This window comes from Octodon degus, unplaced genomic scaffold (genome assembly GCF_000260255.1).
Source record: "Octodon degus isolate 3935 unplaced genomic scaffold, OctDeg1.0 scaffold00025, whole genome shotgun sequence".
NCBI lineage: Eukaryota > Metazoa > Chordata > Mammalia > Rodentia > Octodontidae > Octodon > Octodon degus.
Genome location: NW_004524601.1, coordinates 3,473,103 through 3,483,288, shown reverse-complemented (window position 1 = coordinate 3,483,288; position 10,186 = coordinate 3,473,103). Strand labels below are relative to the sequence as shown.

The 10,186-nt window shown below is 56.0% G+C and overlaps 1 protein-coding gene across 1 annotated transcript in view; it reads right to left on the bottom strand.

Moving 5' to 3' along the window:
• Ankrd44 (ankyrin repeat domain 44) overlaps positions 1-9,613 on the bottom strand; it is a 269,913-nt gene extending 260,300 nt beyond the window's left edge. Inside the window, exon 1 of the mRNA XM_023712328.1 lies at positions 9,531-9,613. Within this exon, the coding sequence (XP_023568096.1) occupies positions 9,531-9,557 (27 nt within the window). The 5' untranslated portion in view covers positions 9,558-9,613. The remainder of the gene's footprint in view (positions 1-9,530) is intronic.
• Between the last annotated feature and the right edge of the window lie 573 nt (positions 9,614-10,186).

The following is a 10,186-nucleotide window of genomic DNA, read 5'->3' as shown; positions in this document are numbered from 1 at the left end:
TGGTGGTGGTGGTGGTGGTGGTGGGGTGATGGTGGTGAAGGTGGTGATGGTGGTGGGGGTGATGGTGGTGGGGTGATGGTGGTGGTGGTAGAGTGATGGTGGTGGTGGTGGTGGGATGATGGTAGTAGTAGTGGTGGTGGGGTGATGGTGGTGGGGTGATGGTGGTGGGGTGATGGTGGTAGAGGGATGGGGGGGTGATGGTGGTAGTGGTGGTGGTGGTGATGGTGGCCTGATTCTTAGCAGGCAGCAGTAGCAGTGGATTTGACCTGTTCACAGCAGTCTATCCTCCATGTGGAGCTCAGGAGAGAGGAGCAGCTGCAAGGTGTCCACATCACAGTCCTTACCTCATGAGCTCAACGACCAGCTCTGGTGGCAGGGTGCTAGCAGCCAGGGATGGATCCAGAACCCACCAGCCACTTGCCACAGAAGCAGGGCATTTTCTCCAGAGTACGGAATGACTAGGCTCCCCAGGCTGGCGCTCTGCGCAGCACTAGGGTCACAGGGGCCCTCTGCAGCACACCCCTTCCTGCCATGTCCCATCCCTGGACCCAGGGAGAAGAGTAGCCTGGCCACAGGGCATGACGATGCCACCACCCCAAAGGGCCGAGCTCAGTGGTAGGGGCTGTTCAGCATGGGCTCAAGAGCGCCCCATACCTGGGAAATGACCTGGCCACTCTGCCCCCAAGCCATCTCCTCCCCTAGAAAACATTGGCTCCATTTTTCTTTCTTTATTTCATCTCCGTCTACCTGGAAACTAAAATGCAATTTTAGGATTCAGGTGTGTGCACACCCAACAGGATCCACCTCACATCCTCTTTAAATCACATCCGAAAGGAACACAAAGATGTTCATCAAAATGACTTTTAAGGGGGAGGCCAAATAGCTCAGCGGATTAAAGCACCTGCAAGCAGGCACAGAGACCAGGGGTTCAATCCCCAGGCCTGCCATGCTGGCCCCGCTCCCAGGGCACGCTGAGACAGCAATGGAGACTGGGTGTGGTGGCACGTGCCTGTAAATCCCAGCTGTTGGGCGGCTGTAAGCAGGAGGATTACTAGGAGTCCGATCTAGTAGTGAGACCCTGAACACCCTTCCCTAAAATACAGAAGAAAAAAATTAAAAAATGACTTTTAGCCTTCATCCAACTTTCTAATCACCTTTTCAGGGAGAGATTTATGGTTTTCCCTTCCACTGCTTCTTCACTTAGACGTAATTGGGCACGTTCAGGGTGGCACGGCTGTAGGCTACTTATTCACTCAGGACTTGAAATTTTTCACCCGTGTTTTTTAGATATTCTGCTGTGACAACTTTTTTCAAGACGACAAGACTTTTTCTCAAAATATTTGTTTTCATGCGCTTCCTCCGATAAGAACACCTTCATACTTCTGTGAGAAGGAAGCAGCAGTCTTGTAATTTATGTCTTATTTCTCTTAGCAACATTTTTGTAGTTTTCAAAGTTCTTTTGGACCACTTAGATCGAGAATGACGCCAAGCCCCGCATTCATGCTACTAGCCCCACTGAAAGCTAAACTTCTTCCATCAAATAGGAAGATGTCCATTGAACAACAAAACTACACTGAAAGAAAAGCACTTTCCAAAACTGCACAACCCAAAATGCTACAATTCAAACCTAAGTGTGGAGATGTCATGCAAAAACGAAACAGAAAATTCATCTCCTGCTGTTTAAGTCGCAGAGAAGACACAATAAAAGACCATAAATTCAAAACAAAAATATTCTCAAAGGGCTAAAACTGACCTAAAGAGAAGGTCTCTTGCATGTGACACTCAGGGACCAGCCTGTGGCGCAGGGACGAAGGCCTGAGCACCCAGGTACAGACCTTCCCGTCTCACACCTGAGGGCAGCAGGCTGCCAGGGGGACCGAAGGCCCGAGAGCTGCACAGTGCAGACAGCCGGGCCTCCAGACGTCACCCTGGGCGTCAGCCCTCCCCCTCCTGCACCGGATTCTTGGAAACCGCTGGACTGAGATGCCACAGCGCTTCTGACACCACACCACAATGCCAGGATCTGGAACCTTCCAGGAGGCCCACTGCTGAAATGCAGAGCTCCTTAGAGGAAGGTGGCTTCCTGCTGGCTGTGACAACCGACAAAGTTAGAACTCTGTGGCACTCACCTGGCAGCCCAGGCCCTAACGGGACAGAGGCGCCTGAGCTACTCGTTACAGTCTGGCAGCTTGCAGGTGGCCGTTTCTTACGTGTGTGTGGTCCACACTAGTCCCAAATCTGGCCTCCATTAGAAGGCGGGGGGCACTTTTCACACAGTAGAAATAACACATTTCGGCAGGCCTAAAGCCACTCAGAAACCATCCGGGGCCACTTCCTGCTCCACAGAGGAACCAGGCAGCAACTTTGTCACTTCTTGTTGCCTCTTGAAACTGCCTAATTTAAATAGAAACATGGCTTCAGAACCACTGTCACAAAAGTGGTACACAGAAAGAGGGGTAAGAAGACGAGGCCGGGTCTGTCTTTGCAGTGCCCTCGGTTGGGGCCTAGGGCTGAAGCTGAAGCAGCAGAGCGCAGCTTGCACGGGGAGGGGACGGGCGAGCGGGGTGGGGGCTGCCTGGCTCGAGGGGCCAGTGGAGTCAGGCACTCGGCGCCAGCATCAGAGAGGCCAGCCCTCCACAGAAGACACGCCACCAAGTGACCGTGGAGGGTCCAGACAGGGAGCACGCTGACGGGCTCCGGAACTAGAACAGAGTCCCGGACGGACGCTAACGCCTTGTGGCTTTGTTTCTTTTTGTGAGAAAACTCTTTTAAAACATAACCGTCTCAGTCATAATTCAAATCCCTCTGGTTATTTCATAGAAGTGCTTTTCAAGTTTGTTTAAGTCGGAGTCTCAAGCTACTCGCCGCTATTTGTTTACACACACATGCTGGCTTTTTAGTTGGTATATGTATGTTTCCTTTCGGCTTTTCTTTTCACCCTTGCAAGCGATTTCTTCAAAATGAGATCATCTGCTTCCTGTAGGTCTCCCATGATGTGGATATTGTACGGTAATTTTTTTATTTAAAAATAAAGGTGTGAAGCTAGGGCTGGAGCTGCAGGCAGCTCAATAGCAGCACACCTGCAGGCACACACAAGGCCCTGGGCTCAGCGCCCAGCTCTGCGCAATAAAATGAAATGATCTGCTCGTTATCAAGTGAGTCCACTGCTCCATCGACAACCCCGCCACCACCCAGGCAGCGGCCAGGGGTCCTTGCTACTCCCTGCACCCAGACACACGTCACCCACAGAACGCTGCCACAACCATTATCTCACTCAACACTGCCCAGCATCACAAGGACAGAGGACAGGGACAGTCCAGCCACACCGCAAGCTTCAGGACTTTTTGAAGAACAAATTAACTTGTAAGAGAGCGGTGTGTGCCACAGTGGGGGCTTCCCGAAGGCACCAACTCTCGCCGAGGCTGCAGGAGAGGGCTTGTGGCGGGGGGACAATGCCTAGAAGGGCCGGTGGGCACAGGCCCCACTGCTGTCCAGCCTCAGTGTACACTGCCTGAGAAGGCCCCTGTGCCGCCTTGGAGTGAGGCCGGGCCTTGCAGCCAGCCCACCCAGGGTGACCCGGATCTGTGGCACCTGGACTTTGCCTCTCCCATTCTCACTGTCCCCTTCTGCACTGGGAGGTGAAGGTCAGTGCGGCCACAGAATGCAGCAGGCATGGCGCCATGTCCCCGCCACCAGGGTCTCCTCGGGGCCAGGCCTCTGTCCGGCTCCTCACGTTGGCACCTGCTCTGAGCCTGCATGGAAGGAGGGCTGCAGAGCCCAGCAAGGCCCTCATCCTTCAGCCAAAGGAATACACGGACAGATGGACAGACAGATGGACATGCCAGGCAGGCTTCCCTGCTTAGAGACCCCGAGGCCACCGCGCTAAGCGCAAGCCCTTCCCAAGACACACGGGGCCCCATCCCTTCCCCGGGGTCACTGTTCGTCCTCAGTTAACAGCAGGAAAGCATCTCCTCCGATGTGCCACCTGACAGGAGGAGAACCATGAGACTGCATGAGCTTTTATCTGTTGCTAGGGCAGGCACTGGGAGTGCACAGAATGTAAGAGATGGGGAAGGAAATTTTCTTTCTTTGAGCCAGGGCCTTGCTATGTAGTCTGGGCTAGTCTTGAACTCACTATGTAGCCCAGACTGGCCTCCAACTTGTGGTAATCCTCCTGCCTCAGCCTCCCAGGCATATGCCCTCATCAGATGTAAAGGAATGAACTTTTTTTTTTTAATGTACTTTAGGGAAGGGTCTGCAGGGTGTTCCGGGTCTCACAGGGTGATCCGCCTGCTTACAGCCTCCCAAGAGCTGGGATTACAGGCGCGCACCAGCACGCCCAGTCTCAAGTGCCATCTCAGCGCGCCCTGGAGATCGAACCCCCAGCCCCTGCGCCTGTTTGCAGGTGCTTTAATCCACTGAGTTATTTGGTTGGCCCCGAGGCATGAACTTTTTAAAGAAAGGTGCGTTCTAATACTGTCTTCCTGACATTAACAAGCCGTCCTGCTCATCTTCTGGGCCAGGCAGCGGCCATCCGGGGCCTTGCTCAGCAACGACTGGCAGGATGGCTCACCCCAGTTTCCCATGCTGTCTGCCCGGCTCTGTCTTCACTTCTGTTCTGGCCTCCCAACCTCTCTTTCCACCCTGCCTGTGTCAGATGCCAAACAAATAAATAGGCGTGGTGGTGCACACTGTAATCTCAGCACTCAGGAGACTGAGATAGGAGGATCACCAAGAGTTTGAGGTCAGCCTGGGCTACATAGTGAGTTCAAAGCTAGCCTGAGCTACACAGTGAGACTCTGTCTCAAAAAAGCAAAAAAAAAAAAAAAAAAGTATCAAACAAGTCCCTTAAGAAACTGAGCCACATCTATCAGAAATGCCCTTGGGTGACAGACAGAAATGGCCTTCTCTCCTGGAGGAAGCCTGTGTCACCTGCACCCAATCCAGGCCACACCTGAGAAACTACAAGTCAGACCAGCTGTGCTGGTGGGGCAGTGCCCTGAGGAGGCCAAGGCAGCCCAGGGACTATGGCTCAGGGGCTGGGCCTAGGGCCACATGTATGTCCCCTCCTCCCACATAGGTCTGGAGACCTTAGGTGACCTCGGGAATTCCACATCCCACATCCTGGCTCCTGGGGATCCTGAAGACAGCTTTAAGAAAATGGCCCCAGATTCTTAGGCAAACCCAAGACGTGCTCTAGGTACTGGGTAAACCAGGGAGCAGTCACCTCCAGGGCTCCAGAAATCCACAGCCCAGTGCCATCCCTGACCACAAGCCAATGGCCGTGTCCAGCCCTGGGCCTGCACAAGGCCAGGGGCAGCAGGACCCCGCCAGAGGGCCAGCGAGGGACTGGCAGTCACGAGAGCACGCTGCCACCACCTGCCTGCAGAGCTAACGGCTCCACGCTGACCTGGACATCCCGGCCCACACCTGCGCCCAGCTTAGGATTTAACTGCAGGCCTGTGGTTCCTGAGGAGCACACGGGGAGCTGCGGTGTGAGTTTACCGGCATCGGGAAAGAGAAACACGAACCAGTGGCCAGTAATTTTCCCATGTAAAGGAACTTGCACTGCCACTGAGCCCCAGCAGTCCTCAGATAGGCTTGGGGACCTCCTCCCTTCCATTGCGTGTCCATTATTTTGTCAGACTGAGCTTCAACATAGGATCTTTTGTAGGGGAAACAAAAAGGAATATCACAGCATGAGCAGGGTTCGTGCACAGCAGGATCATCCGATATTCGTAGTTCTTGGTTAGTTTTAAATTCATGTTATACTTTAGCCTATAAAGAATCCACATTACATTGTTAAAATATACATCTTTTCACAGAATATTTCACTCCTGTTTCTGGTCGCAGAAAACGTGCCTTTCTCAGTTTATATTTGCTATGTAGAAGAAAAGAGGAAGTTAAAGCTGACATATTCTTTTTTTAAAAAAAGAAAGTTTCAGCCAATCCAGGGCTCGACCTATGCTGCATCAACTCATGCGACAGCAGCCCAGCGATGTGTTGAAGAGTAGCATAAGTTTATTTAGAAAAGCCATCAGGCTAGAGACCATAAATATTAGCTATGTATACAAGTGAAAAATACTGATATTATCACAGTTTAAAGATTTTTCCCTCGATGTCTACACAGAGGCCTAGGAGGAGTTGCATCACAGTGGCAAGCAGAGGCCGGGTAGGGTGGAGCCTGCCTGTCATCCCTGCACTCGGGAGGCTGAGGCAGGAGAATCATCAAGAGTTCAGGACCATCCTGAACTACATAGCAAGACCCTATCTCAGGAAACAAAAAGGGGGGGGGCAAGGAGTATCTCTGAGGGAGAGACTTCAGACAGCTTTGGCCATGGCGCCTTGCTTTTTGCACGTCTAGCATTTTCATTTCCTCCGGTGAGTATAGTGTGTGTGTGTGTGTGTGTGTGTGTGTGTGTGTGTGTGTGAGATAAATACGTAACCTAAGTTAGGCAGAGGTGGAATTCAGTGGCACAGTGTTGGCCTGGCAGGCCGAGGCCCAGGCTCTGTCCCCCTAAGCTCAGCAAGTCTCCCCCAGAGGCAGGGGCAGGCGGGTGCTTGTCCCAGCCTGGCCTGTGGTCTGAGCCCCAGTTGATCAGAAAGCTGGGTGAGGCTGCAGACTGCCAGTGCCTAGGGCTGTGACCTCCCACAGGTCCTCAGCTTGGTTGGTAACAGGAGTCCCCCCAGCAGCACTGGGGTCTGAGCCGGGCTCCCCAAGGGCCCAGCACAGGCAGCCTCCAGCAGGCCACGCAGTGCCAGCCCACAGCGCAGCCCAGACCCGAGGACTGGTCCCCCAACAACCAGAAGAGGCCTGAACAAAGCCTTGCTTTCTCTTCCTCTCCACCAAAGGCAGGACCGAAGCACAGCCCAGGGGACCCACGGGAGGGTGAGGGCAGCCCAGGGAAATGCACCCTGTGTCCCAGGGCTACACGCCATGTGCTGGACTCCTGCTTGTCCAGGGATGAGAGTTCAGCCTCTCAGCACTGCCACAGCTGCCAGCCCGGCCTTCGCCAGGAAGCAGGGTGACTAAGTGTGAGTGAGGGCTTGCCAGAGGACGACACCAGCCAGAAGGCCTTGGGCAGGAAGCTCCGAAAGGGCCACCTGCAGACACAGTTTGTGCCCAGAGGCTCAGAGGGCTGGAGGCGGTGCTCCACTGTCGGCAACAGTGACACTGCCAGTGTCCAGGGTACTCTCATGCTTGGCTCCATAACTAAGAGAAACAAAAACTGGGAGGAGCCAGGCAGACGATGTGACCACACACTTAAACCACGGGGCCACCCCAGCCATGAGACACAGGGATGCCCCAGAAAGTTCAACATGCAGCCCAACTGCAAAAGCTTCCACAGCTATTACAAGCCAAAATGCGCTACGATAACATCTTCTTTCTCAAACTTACAATTATCTCACATATCCAAAGATGTAAATAATCCTCTTAATGTCCTTCTCAGAGGAAATAATTATGTTATTGGACTAATTGCACAGCTGAGTGCGCTCTGGGTCAGAGGCGAAGCAGCTCTCCCTGCTGGCCTGGCGTCCGCCCCCATGGGGCAGTCAGGGCTGGGAGATCCTCAGTCCCCGCAAACTGGAGTGCCGGGCACCCTGATGCTGCAAGAGAGATGGTGTGTGCTGCACCGGGAGACACAGGGACGCAGTCACAAATGCAGAAGTGCTAAATGTCAGGCCTTTTGTGGCAAGAGCTCCTAGTTCCTTTTCATAGTTAAAACAAAAGTAAAAGCCCCGAGGCCTCTCTCCTTCCCCTTCCTCTTACTTTGCCAACACAGAAGAAGTGCAGTCCCCTCTTGCATGACTGACAGGTCACCACAGGATGGGCCGCCACTCCCTAACAAGCACTGTCTCTCCCACCCCTGCCACCTTTAGCAGCACAGAAAATGTCTGACAGTCACCTCTTCAGCCACACTTGAACACAAACCACGACAACATGCAATTCAGGTTATCAGCAGCAAGCATGTGGCCTCAAACCGAAACTCCAAGACCCTTTCCTTGCAAAAGTCAAAGTTGAACAAGGCGTGGTGGCACATACCTGTCATCCCAGCACTTGGGAATCTGAGGCAGGCAGAGCGCCCTGAGGTCGAGGCCTGGGCTATGCAGTGAGACACTGTCTCAGAAATCAACAACCACCAAAAGCTCAGGATTCAACTCATGCACTGGAGAGTGTAACAGGTAAGGAAGGGATGAAGAGGGAGCAGGCTCTCCCCGCAGCTCCTTGGTGGGAATTCCAAGCAGGCCATCCAACTCACAATGGCAGGCCCGTTCTCCTAGAGGAGCCAAGGGTGCATGGGTATGACTAAGAGCCAACTTCGAAGAAGTGAGATTCAAACAGGAGAGAGACTGCGTAAGGACAGACACGCTTCTGGGCCCAGAGAAACCCAGAGGCCGGCTGGGCTGAGCACTCTCTACTCCAAATCCTTGGGCTCTTCTGTCCCAGGAGCAGGGACCCCAGGAAGGCTGCACCCCTCTTTCTTTTTTTCTTTCTTTCCATATCAACACCTGTTTGCTGGGAAGGAAGTGGTGTCCAGAAACATTCGAGGAGGCAGTGGTAAGAGGAGCCCTGAACACAGAGAGTCTCGATTTAGGGCCAGGCGTCTTCCTGGAGCCCGTTGGACAGATCCAAGGGGACATGAGGGCAGAAAGGACAGAGGCCCCGGAGACAGGAGTGGGCTCCCCAGGAAGAGCCCTCCCTCCCGCCACGGCTTCCTTCAGCGCTAGGGACTCAGCCGGCCTTCAGCTCGCAGCTCCTTCCTGAGCAGCGGCAGCACCCTTTAGAGCCATTTTCTGAACTTTGCAGATTTAGGAAGTGACAGCCGAGGGCGTGGTGTGTCACCAGCCAAGACAACGGCCAGTGTGCCCTGGGACTGCAGGGACTCATAGGAGAAAGCGCCCAATGCTGACGAACCCCCAGACACAAGGGACCCTGACACCTGCCCTCAGCCTTCAAGGGTCCGAACCCTGGCGCCAGCCGGTCTGTGACTGCCTGGGTCTTGCTGGTTTCATCCCGTGGCTTTTGGTCTCCAAACACAAAGCCTGTCCGAACCGGGGTCCACAGGGCAAGCATCGGCTTCGGCAGGGTCTTTGCCGGCTGCCCTGGCACCAACGGCCCAGGACAAGGCCACGCTGCCTCCAAGTTAGGCGCTGACACCAGCTGTCAGCACCTTTGGGCCGGGCGTAAGGGTCCAGGCCGGTCCTGCCTGTCGGACCCCACGCAGGCTCGCTTCGCTGTCCACGGACACGCGTGGCGGGACCGCACTCCCTTTTCCTGGTCACCAACTTGGTGTCGCGTCCCAGGAGCTGTGGTCCGGGGCAAAGGAGATCCGGACCCGAGCGAGGACAGCGACGCGGCGGGGACCCGGAGGCACCAAGGGAGGGATCGGCGGGGCCTGGGCCCCCGGAGGAAGTCGGGGTGTCCGGTGGGGGTCCCGGCCTCCGCCCGCCCGCAGCGCCCGGCACGGCGCCCGCGCAGCACACGCCCCGCATCCGCGCCCCGCGCCCGCGCCCGCGCCCGCGCCCACCTGGTCCGCCAGCTTGAGCACCGCCATCCCGGCGGCTCGCGAGTCCGCGAGGCGGAAGGCCCCGCCGCGGGTTGACAGCCTCCCGGCCCCGCCCGCCCGCGACAGGAAGTGCGCGACACCGCTCGGCGCGACGCCGCCTGCCGGACACGCGGGGCACCGCGGGGAGCGCGCTCGGCCCGGGTGGAGGTGCCCGCCGCGTCCGGGGCCCACGGCGCCGCCTGCTGAGATGCAGCCCCAGGTCCGAGCCGACGCGAATTCATCCGGCAACCGCGGGGCCCGGCGTGCAGCGGGAGGGGCGCGGGCAGGAGGCGGCGCGGTGGGTGAGCAGGGACCCCGAGGGGCTCTCCGCGCAGCAGGGCAGGGCAGGGGCCCGGGCCACATCTCTCGCCCGCGCGAGGGCACCGGGGGCCGCGGCTGCAGTGGGTGTGTGGGGAAACTGAGGCAGCCGACTGGGCGCCCGAAGGACCTGGCCCTGCTGTCCCTGGGCGACTGAGTCTGCGCCCTTGAGGGTGCCGGCTGTGCTGTCTGGTTGCGCACAGGGTCCCTCCTCCCATAAAACCCTTCTGGCCACTGCCTCTCCCCACCCCCTCCCCACCCACAGCGAAATCATCGGCAATGTCACCACTAGTCCACATTTGGAAAAGTCAGCATGGTGC